The sequence below is a fragment of the Sceloporus occidentalis genome, unplaced genomic scaffold (assembly GCF_023333645.1).
Source record: "Sceloporus occidentalis isolate IW3139 unplaced genomic scaffold, rSceOcc1.0.p SCAF_1, whole genome shotgun sequence".
NCBI classification, from domain to species: Eukaryota; Metazoa; Chordata; class Lepidosauria; order Squamata; family Phrynosomatidae; genus Sceloporus; species Sceloporus occidentalis.
In genome coordinates this window covers 80,349,977-80,377,527 of record NW_028316981.1, presented here as the reverse complement: position 1 = coordinate 80,377,527, position 27,551 = coordinate 80,349,977, and the positions used below count along the sequence as shown (strand labels likewise).

Genomic DNA, 27,551 nt, shown 5'->3' with positions numbered 1-27,551 from the left:
CAGTTGTTCTGAGAGTGTGGGGCGGATTGTGTAGGGAGAGGCGTTCCTTCAAGTAACTCGAGCCCAAGCCATGTAGGGCTTTAAAGGTAATAACCAACACTTTGTACTGCGCCCCGAAACTAATCGGGAGCCAGTGAAGAGATCTTAAGATTGGTGTTATGTGTTCAGACCTAGGTGTGCCGATGACCAATCTGGCTGCCACATTTTGCACCAATTGAAGTTTCCAAACTTGATACAAAGGTAGCCCCATGTAGAGCGCATTACAGAAATCAAGATGAGAGATTACCAGTGCAAGTACCACTGCTTCAAGGTCCTTTCAGTCCAGGTAGGGACGCAGTATCAACCGAAGTTGGTACCAGGCGCTTCTGGCCATCACATCGACTTGAGAAGAACCCCCAAACAGCGAACTTCGTCCTTTAGGGGAAGTGTGACCCCATCCAGGACTGGTTGACAAATCTCCATCCCTGGACTTGGGGATGATGTTAAACTCCAACATCCAGCACTGTTCACCACTGACTAGGAGGGGCTGCTAACATTTGCAGGTCAGCAGTATGTGGGACAGAGGGCAGATTCCCACCTTGATTTACAGTCTAGATGATTGCTGGGCAACTGCAGCTGGTACAAAAACATCCCTCTTCTGACACAGGAATTTCACTTGAATGCTCCATGGTCTAGCTCTCTACCATTGTTTGTTCATTTGTTTTTGTGGGGCAGGAGGAGAATTTGCAGTGTTCATTTTGATCAGAGCTGCTGCTGTCAAAAAAACACAAAAGAGTAATTTCTGCCCACAGAGTATGCAACTATTTTCACTTAATGTGGTCTACTGTATGTCTTAAATTCACAGAGATGGGATGAACTGAAATACAGTTAAAGGGCGAAATCCAAATCCTAGTCCCAATGAGGACTCTATCACACCAGGTTCATAAGGCACCGCAGTCATATTAGTCTAGCAAACACAAACATACCAAATTGGGAAACAGTCATTCTCGTACAGCTCTTCCAAATTGTGCTGGTGCTGGTTCTGTCCCAGCCTCTGTCTTCTATATGCCAACCTCCATAGCCCCACCTCCCTGCCCTATGCCCTTCCCAGCATGCCTTTCAGTCTGTATTTATTTTTATTTTATTTATTTATTTTATTTATTTTTAGCTCAATTGCTTGATCATGACAACCCATTAAATAAAAATAATGACTAGAAAAGAAATTGGAAAAAGAAAAGAGAAACAGCCCACTTAGGAATAGCAAGGGGGAGAGGAAGAGAAAATCAGAATCATGCCCACTCACACCATGTGACTGCCTGCATATTGGAAATGTTTTGGAAGGAAGGTATCACATGAGCATCAACCATGCAAAAGCAGGGCAAATGGGAGGCGCTGATGGGTTTTGCTTGTGAATGAGAAGGAGTGCTCCAGCAATGGATGGACTACAGACCAGCTACTGGACAGACACAGTGTTCTGTGATAGGGTATGGCCACAGACACTACCACCCTGTTCTAATTCCACTTTTCAAGCCTCATGTAATAAAGTCTTTAGAGTAAACCTATTGAATCAATGGGAGTTCCCAAAATTCTGAGTTAATAGTCAGCAGTTTATTCAATAGGTCACTCTATCCTGAATTACAAATTGGATTTAGGTTAAGGTTGGACTCCTACAGCCATTCAGAACTTGCTAAACTGTAAATCCCCTCAGCTCTTGTTAGTGTAATCAATGGTGAGGAATGCTGGGAGCAGAATTTCAACAAGAACTGAAGTATCACATGCTACCCAGCCCTGATTTAGGTCATAAATTATGTTGTTTATGAAGTTTAGTTAAAATATAATATGTATAAAACTCTGAATATATATATATATATATATATATATATAGAGAGAGAGAGAGAGAGAGAGAGAGAGAGAGAGAGAGAGTAGTCAGAAAAACTGGAAAGTTGTGAGCATATTTCCAATGTCATATACTTAAACTGATAAGTCTTAGATTCTGAGGTTAACAGATGATTACAGATTGAGTCTCCCTTATCTGAAATGCTTGGGATCAGACATGTTTTGGATTTTGGTTTTTTTTGGATTCTGGAATACCTGTATTTGCATATACATGCATATTTAGATATTTTGAAGATGAAATCCAAGTCAACATACAACATTCATTTATGTTTCATATACACCTTATACACATAGCCTGAAGCTAATTTTATTCAATATCTTAAATACTTTAGTGCATGAAACAAGATTTGTGTACACTGAACCATAAGAAAGCAAAAATGTCACTATTTTAGCCATTCATGAAAATCTTTTGGTTTTTAGTAATAAAAAAATTAGGGAATAAAAAAGAAATAGGGAATTTGTTAAGGAGAAAGAAAGAAAGAAAGAAAGAAAGAGCAAAGAATGGTAGGAAAACCAATAGAGAATATTATAAAACCTAATAGAAATAAAAATCTAAGAAATTCAATAAGATTGGATGAGAAGTACATATTTCTGTTTTAGTAAATTAAATGGAACTAATGTATAGAACAATGAAACTTTACATAATAAGTTAAATGTCTTTTCCATTTTAACAAAACTATAGCTACTAGATATATTGTGTGTGTTGATATATATTGTATGATATTGTTTGTTTTATATCTATGTGTTATTTAATAAAAGTTTCATTAGAAAGGAAATGTTTTGGTTTTTGGAGTATTACAGATTTTGGAATTCTGGGTAAGGGAGACTCAACTTGTACTTGGGTACTAATAAATCAATTCTTTAAAAAAATTATGTAGAAGAAATGGACTGTTGGCTCAAAAGGTCAGCTACTAACTTGACAAACAGACAGATTTAATTCTTCTATAAATATAAACAGAAGCCACTTGGTAATGTGGGATATAATATTTATGTACAAACTGAGGCTACAATGCTATATACATTTACCTTTAAGTATTAGTATTAGTAAACTACAACTATGTAGACAAACAATTCCAATTTTTGAAATGAAGTTACATGTTTACATTTATATTTGACTAAATCAAATTGCTAGTCCCAGGTAGAGTATTAAAATAAATGAGATGACCAAAATGCTGATTTACCATTCAGCAATTGACCCAATGGGTCTATGAGGGAGAGAATAGGCTGGCCCAGCTCCATCAGGGTTAGCCTGAAGAAAGAGGCTCCTTCCTCCTTAACTGTCACCCTTCGTCCTGTGAGGGAGAGAATAGGCTGGCCCAGCTCCATCGGGGTCTAGCCTGAAGAAAGAGGCTCCTCCCTCCATAACTGTCGTCTTCCGGCCTGTGAGGGAGAGAGAGTAAGCTGGCCCAGCTCCATCAGGGCTAGCCTGAAGACAAAGAGCCCTCCCTCCATAACTGTCATCTTTCAGCCTGTGTGGGAGAGAATAGGCTGTCCCAGCTCCATCAGGGCTAGCCTGAAGAGCCCTCCATCCATAACTGTCATCTTCCGGCCTGTGAGGGAGAGAATAGGCTGGCCCAGCTCCATCAGGGTTAGCCTGAAGAAGAAGAGCCCTCCCTCCAGTCCATCTGCCTTGGTCCAGGCCTCAGAGGGAGAGAAGAATGCTGGACCTGATCCCCCCCCTCACCATTCCCTTCTCCTTTTGTGTCGTGTCTTTTTAGATTGTAAGCCTGAGGGCAGGGAACCGTCTATTATCACCTCTGTTGTAAGCCGCCCAGATTCCCAGTGATTGGGCGGCATATAAATAATAATAATAATAATTATTATTATTATTAGGCACTCATCTTCCATGTGCAAGCTATTCAAGCTTTTATTCATCCTTGAATAAAATGTAGATGTGCATTTTTCTGGCTACAATTCAGACCTCCAAGCTTTCTAAATAGTTACATTAAAAATGGTAACTACTCCACTGCCCATTTTTATCTTAATCTGTGATCTTGTTATATTGTCATAATGTTATTCTTCGTTTTGTTGAATGTGTTTTCGCCATAGTTTCAAAATAAAATTGTATATTTTGTTTTAAAAAAATCTATATTATTAATGGACACAATCCATGAACATAATGAAACAACCCTTTAAAATCACTGTTAATAGTAGGCCATGCAATGATGTACATTATGGATTATGTTTTTAAACTAACTTTCCACTGGCTGTGCTCATGTTTGTTGGAAATTTTAAGCATACTCTCTCCCACTCCCTCAGATAGTTAGAGGAACAATCACTGAAGAAAATCAAAGAAAGTGCAAAGGCAGAACTACTGAAAACAAACATAATGAGCATGAAGAATTTAACATATACATGAAACCGCTGGGAGAGGTTGTCTGGAGTTTTGGTGTGCAGTGTCATCAATATGCAGATGACACACAACTCTACTACTCCTTCCCACCTCAATCCAAGGAGGATGTCCTGGTCCTAAACCAGTGTCTGTCTTCAGTAATAGACTGGATGAGGGCAAACAAGTTGAAACTTAATCCAGACAAGACAGAGGTGCTCCTAGTCAGTCGGAAGGCAGATCAGGGAATACAGATCCAGCCTATGTTAGATGGGGTCACACTCCCCCTGAAGACATAGGTCCGCAGTTTGGGGGTACTCTTGGACTCAGCTTTGAACCTGGAGGCCTAGGTCTCTGCTGTGACCAGGAGTGCTTTCGCATATTTAAAACTTGTACTCCAGCTGCGCCCATTCCTTGAGAAGCCAGATTTGGCCACGGTGGTACATGCCTTGGTTACATCTCATTTGGACTAGTGTAATGGGCTCTACATGGGGCTGCCTTTGAAAAGTATTCGGAAAATTCAGCTGGTTCAAAGAGCTGCTGCCAGGCTGTTAACAGGGGCAGATTACAGAGACCATACAATGCCCCTGTTGAAACAGCTTCATTGGCTGCCAGTTTGTTTCCGGGCACAATTCAAGGTGCTGGTAATTACCTACAAAGCCTTACATGGTTCAAGTCCACACTATTTGGCAAACCGTTTCTCCTGGTATGAACTGGCCCAGACTCTGAGATCCTCTGGAGAAGCCCTTCTCTCTGTCCCAACACCATCACAAACACAGTTGATGGGGATGCGAGAGAGGGCCTTCTCAGTGGCTGCCCCTAGACTCTGGAACTCCCTGCCCAGGGAGATCAGAATGGCTCCATCCTTGATGGCCTTCCGCAGGCAGGTGAAGACCTACATGTTCACACAGGCATTTAGGGAATTACTGTAAGGACAGGCTGGGATGTTGGACCAGTTTAAAAATCCTTTTCAATGTACTTTTTAAAAAAATATTATTATTGTACTGTTTTTTAATACTGTGAGGCTGCTCTGAGACCCAGTCCTGGGAAAAGAACAGGACGCAAATAAATAAATAAATAAATAAATAAATAAATAAATAAAATTCAACCTAGATAACAAAGAAATCAAAACAGTTAAATGTTTCCCATACCTTGGGTAAAACAGTGATCAGAATTTAGAAGGCAGTCAAGAAATCAGAAGAAGATTAGGAATGGGAAGGGCAGTTATCAAAGACCTAGATAAAACCCTAACGTGTAAAGAGATACAACTGAACATTAAAGTTTGAATCGTCCAAGCCATTGTATTTCCCATCTCTATTTACGGATGTGAAAGATGGACAGTGAAGAAAGTAGATCAGAAGAAAATTCATTCATTTGCGATATGGTGCTGGAGAAGAGTACAGAGGATACCGTGGATGGCCAAAAAGACAAACAATTGGGTCCTAGAACAACTCAAACCTGAACTCTTTCTGGAAGCCAAGATGACTAAATTGAGTGTTAAAGTACAGAGCAAAAAGAGCGGCCTGCTGGCGCCTGTTTTTCCGCCAGAGAGGATCCGCAGCCATCAAACCGCATGGCTTCCTGCAGGCAGAAGAAGAACCCATGAAAAGAGGGTTCTTTGTCTGCCACAGTGGTGGCATAATAAGTGTGCCACTGGTGCACTCATTACGTAAGTGCTGCGCAGCTCCATGCAGCACTTACATAACAATGGTGGCACCTTTGTATACAGGGTGCCGCCATTGTTACACCCTCGTCACGTGCTCGGGTTGAGGGGTGTGTGGGCGCGCTGCCCCGAGGCAACCCTAGCATGTGATGAGGGCGTCATGAAAGGCCCATCTTTTCCAGGCCATACTTTGGCCACATCATGAGAAGCCAAGACTCATTAGAAAAGACAGTGATGCTGGTTAAAGTAGAGGGCAGTAGAAAGAGGGGAAGACGCGTGTCAGATGGATACACAATCAGAGAGTCTATGGGCCTGAGACTACTAGACCTGAGCAAAAAGGGGGGCTTGGAGACATCTCGTTCACAACATCGCCGTGAGTCAAGGTTGACTTGAAGGCAGCAAACAACAAACAAAACCTCATACAAAGAGATTTTCGTCTCTCTGTCTGGTTGTCATCTCCCTCCTCCCACATCTTTCTCCAGAGAGATGGTGAGATTAAAGATTTCTTCTTTTACCTGACCTATTCATTGGCTTAGCTAGGATGTAGACTCCCTTGCATATGTAGATTCAAGCTATTAGTAAACTTTTGTTAAACTACAAGCTGTTTGTTGTTTGTTGATTCTGAGGTCCAAAACACACTGCAGAAATAATCCAGTTTGAGACTGCTTTAACTGCCCTGGCTCAGTGCTAGGGAATCCTGGGAATTGTAGTTTGTTGGAGCATCAGAGCTCTCTGACTGAGAACGTTAGATGTCTCACAAAGCTGCAGTACCCAGGATTCCCTAGCATTGAGCCAGGGCAGTTATTTCTGCAGTGTGTTTTGAATCTGAGTCAGTCTCAGTTCTCAGAGAAGCATCATCAGACAAAGATGTTTCTGTTACTCTACAGATTTAAAGCTAGACTCTAACAGACTTTGATATTTTTGATGTTTAATTACAGTCAGCCCTCCATATCCATGGATTCTTTATCCATGGATTCAAGCATCCATGGTTTGAAAATATTCCCTAAAAATATAAATTCCAAAAAGCAACCTTGATTTTGCCATTTTATATATGGAACACCATTTTACTAGACCATTGTATATAATGGGACTTGAATATCCATAGTTTCTGGTATCCACAGGGAGTCCTGGAACCAAACCCCAGCAGACACCAAGGGCCCACTGTATTTGTTTCCTAACCAAAGGCTGAAGTCTTAGGAAACTTTTATTGTCCAATAATATTCTTGATCACTCACCTCTCCATCACTATCAGATATGACAATACATGCATCTGCAAAACTGCTCTTCAAGTTGACATCTGATAGTTTCCTTGAATCATCTTCTTGATTCTGGCCCTGGACATCAGGCCTATCTGCCGTTTTCCGCTTCTTCTTTGGCATCCTTTCCACTGAAACATAAAAACTTAACTTATTAGTTGTCCCTGTTTAGTGTCCCCCCAAAAGGTTGCTGCCTTATTACTTTGAGACAAAACATCCAAGATGTTCTTTCTTGTCACAGAGCCCCATACGTTCCAGAGTTGTTAGGAGAGACACCTAAGTCTCTGCTCATCCAATAAAGAGCACCTTATATAGCCGATTAAGCTTAGGAAAAGGTTGGAAAACCCAGACTAACGACATGCTCAACTAATGAGTAAGAAAGCTTATTCCAGACCTGCCCAAAGCTATGTGTTTAACATCAAACGTCTATCCCAAACCACTATTAGGCTCAACCCTGTTCCACTGCTGATGCAGAGCAAACTGAAGGAGGGACAGATAGTGGATCATGCCAGCCTTAGCACTCCAGAAGGGAAGACTAAAGCATCAGCAGTTGCCAGCTTTCATATTCACTTAGGAATAGGTTAGGAATTGCATTTTTCAAATAGCAGGCTCACAGACAGAGGAACAGCTTGGAGGTACACTGCAGAAATAAGCAATGGTCAGAAGAAAGGGAGGAGGACCCAACCCTAAATGACAATTAGAGAGAGGAAAAGTCAAGGACACTTGGGCTCCTGTTAAAGACAAAGCTGCCCACCAAACAGTGTGTTCAGAGTGCCCTCTGGTGGGGCAGACTGTGGCTATCTTTGTTATTTGCCTTCAAGTCGTTTCCCACTTATGGTGATTCTATCCCATGGTTTTCTTGGCAAGATTTTCTCAGAGTGGATTTGCCTTTGTCTTCCTCTCTAATTTCTAATTTACACCAGTTACACCCACTGGAGTAACTGGCAGATACTATGCCGAAGACAATTTAGGAAAAACGCGGCTGTATTGTTGTCTCATATTTAGTGGCTGAGACTGTGCATCTTAGTAAATATCTGAAATAAAAAACTTGGGGGAAGAGGTCTCACAAGTTTGTCAAAACAACAACAAAAAACCAACAACATTCACATCAGCAGTCAAGTCCTATAGATTGCACAATGTATTTCTGCTAAATGGGATCACATTAGATAAGGGGTACCTAAAATGCACTAACTGGAGATGACTCCCTTATCTTTTATGTTTTCAAGATCACACACAAAGATTTAACCACACAGCTTTAGTCCCTTAACAACATAAACTGAGGAGCCTAAGATAAGTCAAGAAGCACTGAAATGTTGTTTTGCTTTCATGACTCCCTTTTTTCTCTATCCCTCTCTCTCTTCCTCTCTCCAGGAGTCTATTGTTATCTGAGGTCCATATTTGGTTTCAGCAAATGGAACAGGTAAAATAATTAATTACTTGCTACTAATTCTGCAGACTGGCTCACAGGCTGGTTTGCTAGTCATCTGAGCTTTCCCCCCCCATCTTGGGACTCTAAGAACATTTCTTTCTCTAAACTCAGCCAGCCAAGGTGACCCATTAATAAGTGAACCCATGCGTGCTTCATTGTAGAGCTTACAACTTTTCAGGGGTATCCTTGAAAATTCCTCATTTATGATTATTTGCCATTTTCTTTCATCATCATCTATCACTCTGATGAATCAGAATACAATTACCAGCAGGATAATTCACAATCTTGACACTGCAGCCACTAGACCTGTCAAGCTGTGACAGCTTAGAATGCTCAAACACAGAGCCAAAAATGAATGACTCTCATTCCCAAATGAGTTTCTGAGAGGCCCAAGCTACCTGCTACTGATTTCTAAGTTGCTACTCCAGACTTAGGAATGATAAGTATATCGCTGATAAGCAGCACCATAAACTAAGAAGTCCTCATTATTGAACTCACAAGTGGGCAAAAATAACACAGAGGATCTTCCATCCTGAAAGGTTGAACACACTTAGCAAACATTAAAATTTGCATCTGACACAAAAGACTGGTTTATTGTACCCTCTGCTCTGAAGACACCATAAAAGATACGAGCTGCGATACTTATCTAGAACCATGCTACCAAAATTTCAGATATCTTCTGACTGCTCAAAATTAATGAGATTGTTATGAGAGCCTATTGCATGGGGCCTGCATCTTCTTGTGAAGTCCTTTCTGTGTAACTGTCAAAGCCAAGACAAAGAATAAGAGGGGTGGACTACAAGATTGACCCAAATCTGGTAAAATTGATCCAATGGATCAATGTTTAGATGCACTCAGCTGTTACAAGTAATGATTAATTCCACAGTTTTCCAGATGCAGAGCAAACTGGTGATGCTTTTGATATCAGCTGCATGTAAGGGCTGAAAAGAACAAATAGCAGCAAAGTGGGAATAAGGATTCAGAGGTAAAGAGTGGCAAATTCATACCTTATGCATCAGACAAGTCTTTTTTCTACAGTGACTGCAAGTCAAAGCATACCTTGAAAGTTTCACTGAAATCAAAGGCATGTATTTCCAAGAAAACATGTTTAAGCTTAAGATGGCTGCTTGCACAGTCTCCCATCCTCCCCCTGCAACATATCTGGCTTCAGGCTCTTGCCTTTGAACATTCATGCCCCAGTAATCAAGTTTGCCTCTGGGGGGCTGCAGACATTCTGCTACTGAATAGGTCCTTGGCTGGTAGATCAACCAGTGGCATATGGAGGTTGCTAAAAACATCTTCTGTGTGGCAGCACTCTGAATACCAGAGAGCAATGCTTGTATTGTGTTGAATACATTGTCATCCCAACTGCATGGAATCTCTCCATATCCATGTTGTACTTCCCTTATACTGTAGTATTTAGAACTTACACAATGTTTTATGTAATTGGCCTGGATCATGTAATATGTCCTTCTACGTCACACAGAAGCACTATCAAGATCCACCACATGGAATAAATAGTGTTCTAAAGTAATGTAAGTACAGTCGGCCCTCTCCTTACGCGGTGGATCCGTTCTGGACCCCTCCACATAAGGTGAATTCCACCTATGCTCAAGCCCCATTGGAAACAATCGGGCTTGTGCACGGCGGCGCAGCAGTGTGCGGGCACAACGGGTGCGTGCGCCCATTCAATTGAATGGGACGCGTCGCCCCTTCCGCCCCACATGCTCCCCACGGCTTGAGCGTGTAAGCTCAAGTCCACGTAAAGCGTGCCCGCGTATGATGCGGACGCGCTGTACTCCTTGGATGTCAACTTACAGTCAACATGGTATCAATCCTAGAATATCTTTGAGTCATCCCTCCCTTCAATGAGCACCCAAGATAATATGCAAATTATGTGTCAAGATATTGACACATAAACAATTTGTACATTTTTCTACATTAAAGTCAGGGATTATTAATAAGAACAGAAGCTGGCATTAACAACTAAAGGTTTGGCAGAACAATCTTTCTTTATAAATTGTCTGAATGACAGCAGAAAGGAAACAAGCTAATCTTCTCTGGAAAGGAAGCTCCATGGTTGGTGTGTTGATACTCAAAAAATGCATCTTGAGTACTCACTAATCTCTTGTCTCCAGGAGGTGAGACATGTAACAGAGCCTCAATTGGTAAATACAGGCTTCAGATAGCTCATATGGTAGGAAATATTATTTCTCATATCTTAGAACCAAACCATTTAGGCTTATAAAAGAGATGAAAGAACAAAAGACACATGGGAAGAATGATTCATATGAAGAGAAACACCAAATTGTGGAAAGTGAAGTGAAAGCTGCACTGAAAGGAATAGGGAACAGTAAATCACCAGGAAGATGACTTTGCTAACTAATAATAATAATAACTAAGGCACGGTACAGACCACCCCTTCAGGGGCGGCCTGCACCCACCCCTTTTCTTGCCGGATTGGGTGCAGGGCAGCCTCACCGGCAGCCCAGAGGCCCCAACCCAGTGTTTTTCGGGACCATGGAGAAGTCCTCCCTTCATAACTGCCATCCTCCGGCCTGCGAGGGAGTTGACCAGGCAGGCCCAGCTCCATCAGGGCTAGCCTGAAGAAGAAGAGCCCTCCCTCCAGTCCATCTGCCTTGGTCCAGGCCTCAGAGGGAGAGAAGAATGCTGGACCTGATCCCCTCCCCCCCTCACCATTCCCTTCTCCTTTTGTGTCGTGTCTTTTTAGATTGTAAGCCTGAGGGCAGGGAAGCGTCTATAATCCCCTCTGTTGTAAGCCACCCGGATTCCCAGTTTGGGCGGCATATAAATAAATCCTATCATCATCATCATCATCATCATCATCATCATCATCATCATCATCATCATCATCTTCATTATTATTATTATTCTCTGTGGTATCAAAAAGGGGTGTCCTTGGGGCTTCATGCCCCAGGACACCAAAACAGGCGCAGCCATGAGAGAAAGGGGCTGCCTGGCTCCTTTCTCCCATGGCTTCATTCCAGTGGCCGTCTGGTTGCCGTGGGAATGAAGCTTACAGTGGCATAACAAAAAGGATCTGCCTAGAGCAGCTCCTTTGTTGCAGCGCCACAACCAAGAAGTGACGCCGTCATGACACCACTTCCTGTGAACCACGTTTGGGTGCTCAGTGGCAGCACCGGCATCATGGCAGCCCCCATGTAAATGGGAGGCCGCCATGATGACGCCACCGCCACATAGTAGAGTTGCGGGACATGCGGACGCTCCACCCCCAGGCAACCCTACTATGTGTCTAGGCCGGCACAAAGCGTTGGTCTGGACTGGACCTAAAATTTGCCAAGAACTATGAAAAACAAAATAGTGGCCCACAGATTGGAAATAATCAGTTTACATTCCCAGCCACAAAAACAGAGACATAGACTATTGCAGTAACTACAGGGCCACTGCATTAATTTTCCAAACAAGCAAGGTCATGCTCAAAATTCTGCAGCAGAGACTCCTACCATATATGGAACAAGAAATTCCAGGGATGCAAGTTTGGTTCACAAAAGGAGGAGGGAACTGCATATACCAAATACCTTGTACATAATCCTTGCTATGGGAAACTGACATTTATGACTCAAGAAATAAAATCTTGTGTGGTGTTTGCATGTGGCCATTACGCGCATCAGCTATGAAGCATTGGACACTTACAAATAAATAATTGCTATCAAAGAAGCATTCAAGGCTCTGTTTCCATGGACTCCAAATGATGCTGGATATCAGATGAAGAAAAAGTTGATTATTGTATACTGACTTTTTTGTAATCCTGTACAATTGTAACTGCATCACGGGTAGGGGTGGAAAACAGAAGTATTCTGGTTTATTTCTTAGACTGTTATTTAAAATAAAAAGTGTTAGGAAGGCATAAATGTAACCAGTATCACACTGTATATATTAGACCAATGTTTGTCCTGTATAAGAATTACTAAATTGTAAACAGCAGTTTCATTTAAACTTCTGGGTTGTGTTTGAGCCTGAAATTTGAATGAAGTGCAATACTGAGTGTGCCTCATATCTTGCAGCTGTAAACATAATGGAATGTATATGTCAATAAAGCCGGTGTACATTTTTATACAGTGAAAGTCTAAAAAAAAAAAAAAGGAGGAGGGAACAGGGGCCACACTGCAAACATATGAGGGATAATGGAGTGCACCAGAGAATTTGAGAAGAAAATCAGCATGTGCTTTATAGATTACAGCAAAGACTTTGATGCATGGATCACTAAAGCTATGGAGTGCTCTTAAAGAAATGGGAGTGTAATTACATTTGATTGTCCTCATGAGAAACCTGTACTCAGGACAAGAGGCTATCAGTAGAAGAAAATATGGAGAAACAGAATGGTTTCTAATTGACAAAGAAGTCAGGCAAGGCTGCATTCTGTCACACTAATTTCTCAACTTGTGTGCAGAAAACATCATACACAGAGCACGTTTATACTTGGAGGAAGGAGTGAAGATTGGAGGAAGAAATATCAACAATCTGAGATAAGCGGACAACATACTCCAGCAGAAAACAACAGACTTTGGAACAATTCATAAAGAAAATCAAAGAAAAAAGTGTTAAGGTAGGCTTAATGTTGAATACTAACAAAAATCATGACCACAGAAAATTTACATAAATTAAATCTAGATGATAATAATAACAACAATAATAAATTTTATTTATAGTTTTTTGTGGGTTTTTCGGGCAATGTGGCCATGTTCTAGAAGAGTTTCTTCCTGACATTTCACCAGCATCTGTGGCTGGCATCTTCAGAGAATGCTTGCCTGGAAAAAGTGTTCTAGAACATGGTCACATAGCCCCAAAAACCCACAAAAAACTATGGATGCCGGCCATGAAAGCCTTCAACTTCAAATTATATTTCCCACCTCTCCCGATGGATTGAGGCAGGATTACTACCATAAAACAACAGTAACATCTAGATTGCATGCAATAAAAAAATACATTACTCAAAAATACAGTTTAAAACAATAAAAAACATCATCTAAAATGCACAATTACAGCCAGAAGTGGGATTTTTCTTAGGTTCTTTATAAAAGATTGGGTGGATAGGCCCGCCAGAAGAGATCCATCTTAAGTGCCTTCTTGAAAGCATCTAAGGTGGTAATAAGACAGATCTCTTCCGGCAAGTTGTTCCATAAACTTGGGGCTATGGTTGTATAGGCTCTATGGGAAGTTGATGTTCACCTGGTCTTTGAATATTCTAATAGATTCTTCCCAGATGTTCTGAGAGTGCAGGGCAAATTATGTAAGGAGAGGCGTTCCCTCAAGTAACTCAGGCCCCAAGCCATAGGGCTTTAAAAGTAATGACCAACACTTTGTATTGCACCCAGAAGCTAATTGGCAGCCAATGACTAAATTTTAGCATTGGTGTTATATACTCTGACCTAGATGTTCCAGTGACCAATCTGGCTGCTGCATTTTGAACCAACTGAAGCTTCCAAACTTGGTACAAAGGTAGCCCCATGTAGAGCGTGTTACAGAAATCTAAACAAGAGATTAACACTGTTTCAAGTTCCTTTTGGTTCAGGTATATCAACATATCATGAGAAGACTTGACTCACTAGAAAAGACAATAATGCTTGGCAAATTACAAGGCAGTAGGAAAAGAGGAAGACCACAATACAGGTGGATAGACTCAATCAAGGAAGCCACAGCCCTGAGTCTGCAAGATAGGAGCAGGGCTGTTGATGATATTATGGTGACTTGGAGATTGGAGATCTGTCACTCATAGGTTTGACATAAGACAAAGTCTGCTTGACAGCAGTTAACAAGAACAACAACAGAATTATATGCAATTTAAAAGCATACCTATTAACAAATACTAAGCACAGACAACGCAGCACATTATTAAAAAGCCCTTTTCCCCATAAGCATTCAATTTCCAGCAGTGTGTTACAGAAATGTGAAGAAATTAAGGCACTGGCCAGATCACTATGACCAAATCTGCTTTCCTCTGGTTGCTACACAACCGGTGCAACTGTCAAAGCCGGGCAAAGATGTTCCTGGCTGCCACCACTACCCGACCATTCAGACTCTAGTAGATCCAAAAGTGTACCTAGATGTTCATAGGGAGTGCTAAACTATCTAGAATCGGTTGAATTCCCAATACCAGTTTCATTTGTCTTCCAGTCAACAGGACCATCAACTTGTCTAGACAGAACCTCAGCTTGTTTGTTCATATCCAGTCCTACTCAGATACTGGTACAGATCTTTCACAGTCTCCTAGAGCAAAGGCAGCCTCTGTACATCATGTTACAACAATCTAAAAAAGATGAACTAAGGCATGTGTCAGCATGGACATGTTCGAAAAAGGGCACAGCTGGCATGCAAGCCTTAACTGTGTAACTGCACTCCTGGCATCTGCAAAAACCTGAGCTTCCTGGATCAAGTTTTAATCCAGGAGCACACCCAAGCTGCGGACCTGCTTCTTCAGGGAGAGTGTAACTCCATCCAGCATAGGTAAAGCCCTATTCACTGATCTGCATTTCGACTAACTAGGAGCACCTAGGTGGATTAAGTTTCAACTTGTTTAATTTAATCCAGTCCATTACTCATGGCAGGTACCAGTTTAGGACTGAAACCATTTCCTTGGATTGAGATGGAAATAATTATTGGAAATATAATTGGATTGAGATGGAAATAATTAACACAGTTGGGTGTCATCTGTATGCTTATAGCACTAGACCACAAATCTCCAGACAACCTCTCCCAACAGTTATGTTAAATAGCATATGGATCAGAACCATATGCTATTTAACATAACCAAATGGTCGAACAGAAATCCCCAAGCACTACTTGAACCAAGCTTGAAACTAGATTGAAATGGATCTAGACAATCTACCTCATCCAGAACTCCAAGAGCTGTGAAGGCACCACACACCCCAGTACCTAGTCCCAAACAGAAATGTTAGACAGTGGCCAATAATTATCCAATATGGTGGGATCTAGTGCTAGATAGCTATTTTAGTGACTTTTGAAAACTTTTAAAGTGTTGTAGTTATAACACAACTGACTTCTGGAAGGGGGAAAATTAAGATTATAACAGTAACTAATTGCTTTTTTAAAGTAACTTTAAATGCTGTATTGGCTCCATGTAAACAAGCATGGGGGCTACAAAGACCAGCAGCCCAAAATAAGCAATGATTTCCCAATATCACATTAAAACAGAAGAAGAACCACAGAAAAACAGTACCTCCAAATCCCACATTTCTCAAAAATCCCAGAGGGCATCATAACTTAAAGTATCAAACACAGTTGGAAGGTTCACCAAAACTACTTCTCCCTGCCTAACTTCCAGCGTACATCATTTACCAAAGATGTTTATTTTCCCAAACTAAAGTTGAACCCAGATTGAAAAGAATCCAGATGAACAGTAACAATTAAGAAAACCTGCAGAACTAATGTTTTCTTCAAGACCTTGCTCAAAAGAGGAGCATTAAAAACTGCACATAGACCTCATTTAAGGAAACTCAGGCGCGTTACACACCGCCATAAGGGACGTCCTTAGGACGTCCCAATTTGAAAAAGGGGCGTCTCTTCCAGACGCCCCTTACCCTATTACGGACAGAGTCCGTAACAAATGGCGGCGGCCGTTCCACATGGCCACTGTCATTTTGACATAGCGGACGCTCTGCGTCGGCACGTCGCAGCCCAGAAGTGACGCCGCGAGTGCGTGCTTTGGCACTTGTGGCGTCTCTTCCGGGTTGCCGGAAGAAGCGCAATTTTCACGCTCCTTCTTTGCAGCGTGGAGGAGTCGCGCGGTTTGGCTGCGGCGTCTCCTCCGCGCTGCAACTGGCAGCGGCCCAAGACCACCTCTTTTGGGCAGTCTGTAACGGGCCACTAATATCTTTTACCATACAATGGGCCAGATCTTATAAAGCCAGAATAATACAAATTTTAAAGTGCACAATAGTTATTCTCACATTTCCTAATAACTTATCCCTATTCCTTCTTAGGCTGAATCTCAGCAAAACTGGACAAACAGCTACATTGCAAGGATCTTATTTGCCAGGAAATGCTTTAACTGAAACTAATAGTGATCCAGCGTGATTTAGTGGTTTGCGTATTTGAGTGTGACTCTCTGTAGAGCAAAGTTTGAATCCTGGCTCAGTCATGTAAACCCACTGGGTGACCTTGAGAAAGTCACATTCTCTCATCCTCAGAGGATAGCAATGGCAAACCACCTAATGAAACTTGCCAAGAAAATAAACCCAGAACAACATCAATTCTACAAACTGGTGCTTATTATGAATGTAATGCAACAGTTCTGAATTTATAAAGAAAGAAACCTAATGACGACCTCATGTTACATTATATGCTACCCTATTTTTTTTTAGAAGTACTTAATTATTACACAACATCTCTTATTTAAAACTATTCCTAATCTTTAGTGGGCAAATCACTAAATTCATACTATCCCAAAGAGACATTCAAGTCTGCCAATCCCCCCACCTTATAGACATTAGTTTCCCTAATGAATTGCTCGTTTTCATTTTCAATAAAATATCCAACACCTTATTTTCCCCTTCTGGCCTAGATGGGGATTGCCTAGTGTTTAGAGGGAAAGGACTGAGAAAGGTATTAATTTGAAGTCCTGCACAACCAACCAACCGCTCCCCCCTCCCCCGCCCCCCCGGCCGGGATACAGGATAACAAATCTAAGGATACCAGAGTTCCATTTATTTTCCTTTGCAGGATCATCCTACATGGATCTTACAACACTATTTCAAGTCCCAGTGATACAAAATATAGATGCCTGGTGCAAGAATACAATGCTACATAAAATACATCTTTCTGTGAGAAGATAATGCTCTTCTGTGCTCCTTGTTTTCCTGTGCAGTAAATATGTTTTCCTACTAGCACCTGTAACATCACCAACTAAGCAAAGTGGACAAAACTTCCTTTAATACACATACACAACATTAAAGGAAATGTGCACCACATTTGTGTGGCACAGTATACAGCCTTTACATATTTAAAGAAGCAAATTAAAGAATGCAAAGATAAATGCAGGCAGCAGAATGTGAGCAGAGAAAGCCAAAAACTTGATCGTTTGTCACTGGAAAGTTGATTGTTTTAAAGGAAGGATGGTGGCTACTATAATTTAACACAGTTTTAAAAGTTTGGGTTCTGAAGATTCAGAAAATAAAAATTAACTCCTCGTTGCACACCTTCATTTCTGACTCGTGGCAACCCTAAAGCAAGCCTATCATGGGATTCTGTTGGCAAGATTTGCCTTTGCCTCATTCAAAGGCTGAGGGTATTATTGTTGTTGTTGTTGTTGTTATTATTATTATTATTATTAAGCTTTATTTATATATGTGACTTGGCCAAGGTCAATCAGTGGGTTTTCACAGCTGAGGACGGATGTGGACCTTGGTCTCCAGAGTCATAGTCCAAGGCTCAAACCACACCAACACTGGCTCCCAAATCTAGTCTTTAAAAATTACAACCTGTGCTAGTACTGTATGATTAAAAATGCAACTTCCATGCAATAGCTGTGCTATCAACATTCCAAGCAATACTTGAGGAGCAGCTTACAAAATATTGCAGAAACTTCTCTGAAACAATGCTAATTTTAAGTATCCGTGTGCCAGTTTAGTTTCTTTTCACACAACATAATAATAATAATATTTATTTCTACCCCACCTTTCCAACAAGATCAAAGTGGCTTACATCAATAAAATCCATACAATACAATAGAATAAAATCCCACAATCCTCCTCCCTCCTTAACCCCAAATCAACAATAGATACAAACATAACAATAACTATAATAAAATACAATTAAGATTATTAAAACGATTAATAAATCAAGAAATCGGACAGTCAATGGGATAATCAATAGGATGGTCCGTGCCAGTGGGGGCAACTGAGTCAGTTGTTCTGGGAAGGCCTGGCGGAAGAGATCTGTCTTGACAGCTTTTTTAAAGCTGTCAAGGTTGGTAATATGTTGGATCTCCTCCGGCAGGCCATTCCATAATTTGGGAGCGACAGATGAAGCGGCCCTATGGGTAACCGTGGCCAGCCTGGTCTTTGTTGGCTGCAATACATTTTTTTCAGAGGACCTAAGTGCACAGGACGGATTATATGGAAGAAGACAATCCCACAGATAAGCTGGCCCCAAGCCATGAAGGGCTTTAAAGGTCATCACCAACACCTCGTACTATGCCCAGAAACTAATAGGCAGCCAGTGAAGAGATTTTTAAAATCAGTGTTGTATGGTCACCTCTCGATCTCCTGGTGACCAATATGTCCACCATGTTTTGGACTAATTGAAGTTTCTGGACTAGGCACAAGGGTAGCCCCATGTACAGCATATTACAGAGGTCAAGTTGTGAAGTTACCAGCAAGTGTACCACGATTTTTAGGTCCCCAGGCTCCGGGAAGGGGTGCAGCTAGCGCATCAGCTGAAGTTGATAGCAAGCACTCCTGGCCGTCACATCTATCTGAGCTGATATCTGAAATGAAGGATGCAGGAGCACCCCCAAGCTGCGAACACATTCCTTTAGGGGAAGTGACCCTGTTTAGGACCAGTTGATAAACCTCAACACCTGGCTTAGGGGCTCCAACAACAAGTACCTACGTCTTATCAGGATTCAGTTTCAATCTGGTTTTCCTTATCCAGTCCATTACTGCCTTAAGGCATTCATCAAGGGGGGAGATGCCATCTTTAGATAATGCTGTAGTTCGAGGCATGGAAAGATGTATCTGGGTGTCATCAGCATACTGATAACACCCTGCCCCATGCCTCCAGATGATCTCTCCCAGTGGTTTCACGTAGATCAGTGGTTCCCAACCTGTGGGTTGGGAACCCTTTGGGGGTCGCATAACCCTTTCATGGGGGTCGCCTAAGACCATTGGAAAACACCTATTTAATTACAGTTATGAAGTAGCAACGAAAATAATTTCATGGGTTTGGGTCACCACAACATGAGGAACTGTATTAAGGGGTCACGGCATTAGGAAGGTTGGGAACCACTGATATAGATGTTAAATAGCATTGGGGACAGTATGGTGCCTTGAGGGATGTCATATTTAAGCTCCCTTTTAGAGGAGCAACTGTCCCAAGCATCACCGTCTGGAATCTACATGCATCACCTTTGAGACTATGGAAATTATCAGACGGGGGATGGGACGTCCCGCCCTTCCCACATGATCGTGGAAAGGACTTTCACATGACATCACGCTTCTCTGGACACTGTCCCATCTAGGAAGCCTGAGTGACCGTGATTTCACAAGACTTTTAGATGATGTCACACTGATCCTGTCATTGTCCCGTCATTGAAGTAGAATTGTCCTGACATTTTGTATTAACGGGAGTTTGTGTTAATACAATTCCACTTCAGTGAGAGAATAATGACAGAATCAGTGCTATGTATATGAACAAGGTTTTTGTATGATCATAGTTATAAATGAGATAAGCACAGGAGAGTGATCCCAACCCTGTTCCATCCCTGTATGATAATCTCCTACGATTACTGCACTACACTGTTATAGCGCTATTCCATTTTTACTGCTGTGGATGCCTCCTGTGGCATTCTGGGGGTTGTAGTTCAGTGAAGCCTAAAAGCTCTCTGGCTGAGAATTCTAAATGCACCACTTTAAACTGCAAATCCCAGAATGCAACAAGAGGCAGCCAGAGTAGTTAAAGTGCAATAGCAGTGCTATAAGAGTGTACTGCAGTAATCTCCTTTACTGAAAGAGACATATTCAGGGGTAGCTATGTTGACCATATAGCAAAGTACAATAACATGTAATATGCACAAAACAATGATAGCTCAGCCAAAAACACATAATGTAAGCTTTGAAGGCTTGCATCTGTACCTTGCGCTTTTTGGTTGATCAAATGAACGTATCATTGTGATGTGGAAAACTGAAACAGAGTACAGTAGTAACATGAGCCTACTTCTTCAAGGAGGAAGGTATAATCACCCCTCCGTTTTCATGGACTTGAAGTCCGTGTTGCTCACCTGTTGACAGGCAGCAAATGGAGGACAAAATGAGGTGTGTGCCCATGGTGCGCACACACACAGGTACCACAGGCATGCACCACCATTCAAGCCAATGGGGTTTGAATATAGGTGAATTTCTGTTATGGGGGGGGGGGGGTGTCCAGAACGGAAGGGCGACTGTATTTCCTGATAGGATTGTGTGCAATAGGAAGGTTAGGTTGAGCAACTGTGGTGTAGTGAATTCAGTGTTGGACTATGGTTCTGGAGACCAGATTTCAAATCCTAACTCAAAACTCCTAGGCAACTTTGGGCAAGTCACACTTTCTCAGCCTAAGACAGTGGTTCTCAACCTTCCTAATGCTGCAACCCTTTAGTACAGTTCCTCATGTTGTGGTGACCCCCAACCATAAAATTATTTTCGTTGCTACTTTATAACTATAATTTTGCTAAGTGTTTTGCAATGGTCTTAGGCGCCCCTGTGAAAGGGTCATTTGACACCCAAAGGGGTTGCGACCCACAGGTTGAGAACCGCTGGCCTGAGAGGATGGGAATGGCAAATCCCCTCTGATAAAACTTGCCCTGTGACAGGTTTGCCTTAAGAGTTGCCTCCTAGCAGCTTAAACACTTTTGCTCAACTTCCACTTCGACTTTTAACATTTATTGCTTACATGCCAAAGAAAACCCCATGAAAGGTTCATCTTAGGGTTGCCGTTAAATCAGGAAACACACAACGACAAATATCAGCTTGTCAGGTTCTTCTTCTGCAAGGCTGTCAAAACTTGGAAAGAGCCCACCCCCACACACTTGTCCCTGCTTGGTTTTTGAACACCGCGGCTGGAACATCAGGCAAGGCCCCTCTCCATGGCCAGAAAGACTGCTTTTGCTCATTTCTGCATATTCAATAAACAACGACAACTGGCCATGCTGGGACTCTTGACCCTTCTCAGACAACTCTCTGCCAATGCTTCTCACATTTGGTCAGGAGAGAGGCAGCCGGTCGTCCAGCGCTGCACCCACATCCTGTCTGACACCGTTTTGAACTGCCATGGCTCCATGCTATGGAATTCTGGGAATGGTCAAACTGCCATGGCTCCATGTTATGGAATTCTGGGAATGGTCGTTTATTGTGGCACCAGAGCTTCCACAGTATGGAGCCGTAACAGCTAAAAGCGGTGTCAAACCGGATCATTCCTCCAGTGTGGATGCAAGAAAGTACTAGGCCCTGAGGGCCCACTAACTAGTAGGGAAGGGGTGTCAGACCTAACAGGGACTCCCCAAAGGCAGGGAGGGAAGGGGAGGGTGGGTAGGCCCAGGCGGGAGGAAGGACGGGCCTGCGGGGTGAAGCTGGGTACTCACCGGCCCCAGCCTCTCCCGCACCAGGCCTCAACGGAAGCCGGCGACTCCGGTGCCTGGCGTTGGGGCTCGCGTGGTGGCGGCGGCGGCGGCGGCGGCGGCGGCGCGAGCAAGCAGCTCCTTTGCCCTCATCCAAGGCGGCGCCACGCGCTTCGCTTCCCTCAACTGCAATGGAACTCTTGGGCCGCGCTCCGGGGGTCACGTGACCTCTTTCCTTACGATCTCATCTGAAGCCTTCGCCGGCATCTTGGGTGAGGGCAAGAGGGCGGGCTTTATGGACGGTCTCTCCTTTAGATGGAGTGTAGGCTATGGGACGGTCCTGGCTCCCCGCGGCTGTAACATGAGACATAAGGGAAGGCGTTCAGGTCCACTGGCTGTTCTCCTTTTCCAGGACGTGACCTACCTTTCCAGCCTCCTCTCCAGGAGGAATTCCAAAATGCCCTCCATTTTGAGCACGGGTTAATGTTTATATACACTTGTCCCTCTGTATTCGCTAGGGTTAGAGGCACAAGACCCCCGTAAATAATAAGAACACCATGTTTTTACCCGAGAGGACCCCTCTCTAGGAACCTCCAGGGCAACTCAGGCTGTGGTCAACATCCAACAGACATTGACCATGGAACTGCGCTGGAGGAGCTCCAAAGGCCCAGGAGAGCATTCTCTCTAGGAATCTCTAGGCCTTTCAGGGGCCAACTTTTAGTTAAAGTTGGCCATAGAGTTGCAATCTAGGAGGACCTAGAGATTCCTAGAAAGAACATATTAACCAAATCCATGAATAATCAAATCCACAAATATCAAAGCTGCAGATATGGAGGGATGAGTGTATTAGTGTTTTTTATTTGGTCACACCCTACGTTTTTCCTCGGGTGCCCTACATTTTGCAGTGCCTTGTCCTCCTTTGTGGTGAGGACCACCTGTCCCACTGCTGCCATTGCAAACCGAGCCCGTCATTTTGGATTTTGTTTTCCTTCTTCTTTAGTTTTAATTTTTCCATAGTAAGAGCCACAGTGGTGTTGTGGTGTGAGTGTTGGACTATTTCTCTGGAGACCAGGGTTCCAGTCCCAGCTCAGCCATGGAAATCCACTGGGCAAGTCACACTCTCTCAGCCTCAGAGGAAGGCAATGGCAAACCCCCTCTGAAAAACTCTTGCCAACAAAACCCCTGATAGAGTCGCCTTAAGTTGGATTCGAAGGCAGACAACAGCAACAAAGCAGGAGAGCAAGGGTGGCTTTTCTATACATCCCTTCTGCTTGGGACACAAGGACTCTCTTGCCATGGCTTCACATAAACTGCAGTCCGTCTGGGTTTCTGTTCTTAATTGTTTCTCATTGTTTTAAATGCTCAACCACCGGCCATCCCTCATCTCCCTCATCGTTTATACCTCTCTGACAATGTGTGCCTTCTCCCACACTAATGGCAGATAGCTCAGCCAGAGCTGACACTAACAGCCACAAACGTGGGCTCAGGGTGATCGGGTGCCAATAAAAGGAGGGCCAGGCACCGCAAAATGGAAGACATTCAAGACAAAATGGGAGGACGTGATCGATAGGAAGGTATTTGATAAGAAGTGATAAGTTCTATCAGGAAAGATGGTATGTGAACAAAGTTGGAGAAATCATAAGAGTTGATGAAGATGGTTATTAATTATGTTAACAACTGAGCAGAATTTAATAGGAAATGACATGGAAGTTATTTGGAATAACAACATGTATGGTAAAGTTATTATATACTTTATTTTCTTCATTGTCTTATTCATAATAAATATATGTATATCTGAGTATATGTTAAGTGTGTGTTGTATGTTGTTTATTTGATATGTTTGTTTTAAACAAACAAAAATAAAAAAGAGGAATTCCTTCTGGAGAGAAGGTTGAAATGTGGGGCATTTCCTGGAAAAGGAGGACGTCTCCTCAGCCTGAGGCTGGGAGAGTGTGACTTGTCCCTCAGTGGGTTTACATTCGGAGGTAACTTCTTTCGCCTAATTGGCATGAATGGGATAAATTACAGCAGAGGCCTAGTCCCGTCGCCATGGAAACCACGCCTGGACTCGCTTAGGGTGGCCAAGAAGCGGCTTCGCTTCGGTCACGTGGTTTTCTTCAGACCGCCCACCCCGGAAGCCAAATATCGCGAGACTGCACGACATTTCGCGGCCTTTCCGATTCCCGGGCTGACGGACGGAAGCTCTCGCGATGCATCCCTTTGAGAGAGATGGACTCTCGCGAGACTTTGGGAGGTCTGGGGCAAAGAGGGAGCCCTCGGGGGCGGCAACGCTGGGAGAAGATGGCCGACGAGGAGGGTAGCAACGGGGACGCTTCTGCCCTGCCGGTGGGGAAGGAGGCAGGTGAGGTTGGGGCCCCCCGGGATCAGCTTCAGCCGTTTCTCACGTTAAGCAACTTATTGTTGTATAAGGGCTGCATCCACACTGGAGAGATAACGCGGTTTGGCACCGCTTTAACGTTTTGTCTCAAGGCTATGGAATTCTGGGAGTTGGAATTTGTTGTGGGCCCAGAGCTCCGCTCCGCTCTGGGCCCACAACAAACTCCAACTCCCAGAATTCCATAGCCTTGAGCAAGACAGAAGAGTTAAAGCGGTGCCAAACCGGGTTATCTCTCCAGTGTGGATGCAGCCAAGGTTTCCTAAAAGGACGAGGGTCTGGAAAACTGAGCCTTGAAGGCGTCGTGGGTGCATCTACACTGTAGAAATAATAATAATAATAATAACAACAATAGTAATAGTTTTATTTATATCCCGCCTCTCCAGAAGGATCGAGGCGGGTTACAACAGTAAAGATACACAGTGCAATACATAAATGCATACATAAATAAAAATATACGTTTTTGACAGGAGTGGTCTTTCTCAGTTGTTTAATGCACTAGCAAAGGATTCCACCTTTGTGGGTAGAATTCAAAGACAAAGCCTGTCAGTCTAGATCACTGCAAAGGGGTATTGTAGCACCCTTGAAAGGAAGAGGTTGGCAGGATAATTTTTTGTACACTTCAGTCTCCCTCTTCAGATGAATGGAGTAAAGTGGCCAAGAACAGACCTTTGTAACCAGGCTATGTGAATAGCAGTAGAAATGCAGAAGTAGTAGGCATAGTCATAGGGCAAGAACTGATGAACTAAAGAAAGTTCAGTTCTAAGGATGGTTGGGGACAAAGGCAAGAGGGAGGATGTTGCCTAAAGCCAAGGTGAGCAGATAACCATAGGAATGAATGAAAAAGAGGTGGCGCAGTGGTTAAATGCCTGTACTGCAGCCACTCACTCACAAACCATAAGGTTGTGAGTTCAGTACCAGCAAAAGGGCTCAAGCTCAACTCAGGCTTGCATCTTCTGAAGTCACTAAAATGAGTACCCAGCTTGTTGGGGCGATTAGCTTACGCTTTGTAAACCGCCTAGGGGTTTCTTAAGTGCACTGATAAGCGGTATGGAAATGCTACTGCTATAAAGTTGGTGAGTGTTGTTGGAATGTATTGTGATCCTGCAACAGAGGATAACGACATAAATAGAGATGTGAATATCCAAACAAAAAACAGTTGCAGAACACTTCAGTGTTCCTGGGCATTCCATTTCAGACCTCAGAACTGCTGACCTAGAACAACAATAACAAAAAGTCTACAAAGGAACGTTACAAAATGAAACAGCAGAACTGGAATATATCTACAAATTCCAGTCCATCAACAATGATCAATAAGAGACAATGGTTTCCTGACACACTGCACATCATAACGCTATTTAACTCCCCAAGCCCCATGAGAGCTCTCTTGGTCAGTTCATCGCATAGCAGTATTAAGTACATTTCTATACTGCTTACCAATGTACTAAGCAATGTACGAAGTGTAAGCTAATTGCCCCCAACAAGCTGGGTACTCATTTTAGCAACCTACAGAAGGATGCCAGGCTGAGTCAACTTGGAGCCCCTGGCTAGTATTGAACTCGCAACCTTGCAATAGCAAATGATTCCTATGGTGGTTTGTAGTTGTGGTTTGTGACCTTGTGGTTTATGAGTGACTGGGTGCACTACAGGCATTTAACCACTGTGCCACCAGGGCTCCATCTCTCTTCTGGTTCCCAGCCAGTATCACATAACATTCCAACAACACCAACCAACATTCATATCATTATCTACTCACCTTGGATTTAGACAGCATCCATCCTCTTGCCTTCGTCCCCCCATCCATTATTATACCCACTAATTTTGCATTTCTGTTGCTATTCTCATTGTTACTTATAAAGGGCTGTTCCTGGACACTTCCCTTTATGCATCTGATTAATTAGACTGAAATCTACAAAACTTTATGCTACCATCTTCTTTCTTTCTCTGTTAGTCTCAGAGATGCTACAATGCCCCTTTGCAAATGATTCCTAGGTCATGATACATTAGCAGGCTCTCCTTAACATATGACATTGACAGCACTGGGATGTGTGCTATCTTCATTATCTTTCCCCCTGTGCTTTAGGGATGGGTTTGGTGTTTTGTGTTACTTGACATACATGTCCAGCTCCTCTTAGTCTTTTACACACACTGACCCAGTTGACCTCCAGAGAGTACTGTCTTAATGTAGGCTTGCTGCTTTCTGAGAAGTCAGGAAATTGGTTGTAAATATAGTGAGACCTTGTTCTCCGCTGGGGATTGGTTGCAGGATCCCCCGTGGATAACAAAATCCATGCATGCTCAAGTCTCATTAAATATAATGGCAGAATAAAATGTGTCCCTTATATAAAATGGAAAATCAAGGGCGAGTTATAAACCGCTGCTTTGAGGCGGTCTGCCGCCGCCGCCGTTTGCTCCGTGCGGGAGCCGCAGCAGCCACACCGCGCGGCTCCCGCATGGACCGAAAAAGAAGTTCCAAATTGGAGCTTCTTTAAGCGGCGCCTCTATGACGTCGCGAGGCGCCAGGGGCGGACTCGCGACATCATAGACGCCGCGACACGTGCGGACGCACAGCGTCCGATACGTAAACATGGCGGCCCCCATGGAATACGTACTAGGGTTAGGGGGGTGCGGAAGCACCGCCCCTTCCTAACCCTAATACGTATTCCATACGTATTTTTTGGCAGTTTGTAATCCGCCTTGGTTTGGAATTTTTTCAAGCCGTGGGTGCTTGAATCTGTGGATAAAAAAATCAGTGGATAAGCAGGGCCAACTGTATGATTTTTGAAATGCCACTTGTGGCAGGTAGGAGTTGAGAAATAACAGGATACAAGTGTAATGTAAAGATGGTTGCGAATTCCATAATATGATTACTTAATATATATTTGTTTTAAATTTGCCTGGTGTGGTTTACAGTAAAACTGAATAAAACAAATATGTGTCAGTAGTATTTATTAGAGAAGCTAACTGACCTCTTCTAACTGAGCAATTTATGCCCTCCTTTTTGTCTCACCTGTGCGGGCAGTGGTTTGTGTGAGGACAAGGGGAAAGGACTTCTTTATGGCAACAACTAGTTGTGGAATGTCCATCCCTTTAGAGCCTTGATTGATGCCAGTGTTGTCTTTGGGTATACAGTATCTACACTGTAGAGTACCCAGCTTGTTGCGGCAATTAGCTTACACATTGAATACCACTTAGGGGTTGCTTAGTTCACTGATAAGTGTATAGAAATGTACAGTTGCCCCTTCCTATACCCCCCCCCCCCACATATGGGAAAATAGTGTATGGTTAAATC

At 43.0% G+C, this 27,551-nt stretch overlaps 2 protein-coding genes across 9 annotated transcripts in view; one reads left to right on the top strand and one right to left on the bottom strand.

Annotated features, from left to right (window-relative positions):
- UIMC1 (ubiquitin interaction motif containing 1) overlaps positions 1-22,087 on the bottom strand; it is a 121,993-nt gene extending 99,906 nt beyond the window's left edge. For 3 of the 6 annotated variants that reach the window (XR_016281463.1, XM_089527242.1, XM_089527239.1), the window contains exons 1-2: positions 21,889-22,084; positions 7,103-7,254 (exon numbers count right to left, since the gene is read on the bottom strand). Coding sequence is in view for 4 of the 6 variants with exons in the window: in XM_089527242.1 (XP_089383368.1) it covers positions 7,103-7,246 (144 nt within the window). In the remaining 2 variants the exon portion in view is untranslated. Of the gene's footprint in view, positions 1-7,102; positions 7,255-21,888 lie in introns of all 6 variants that reach the window. The other 3 variants (XR_016281464.1, XM_089527232.1, XM_089527227.1) reach the window with 3 other exon arrangements.
- A 1,486-nt stretch (positions 22,088-23,573) lies between these two features.
- ZNF346 (zinc finger protein 346) overlaps positions 23,574-27,551 on the top strand; it is a 39,919-nt gene continuing 35,941 nt past the window's right edge. The window contains exon 1 of one of the 3 annotated variants that reach the window (XM_089527221.1): positions 23,574-23,598. In XM_089527221.1, the coding sequence (XP_089383347.1) occupies positions 23,592-23,598 (7 nt within the window). In that variant the 5' untranslated portion in view covers positions 23,574-23,591. Of the gene's footprint in view, positions 23,599-24,104; positions 24,227-27,551 lie in introns of those variants that run through there. The other 2 variants (XM_089527217.1, XM_089527212.1) reach the window with 2 other exon arrangements.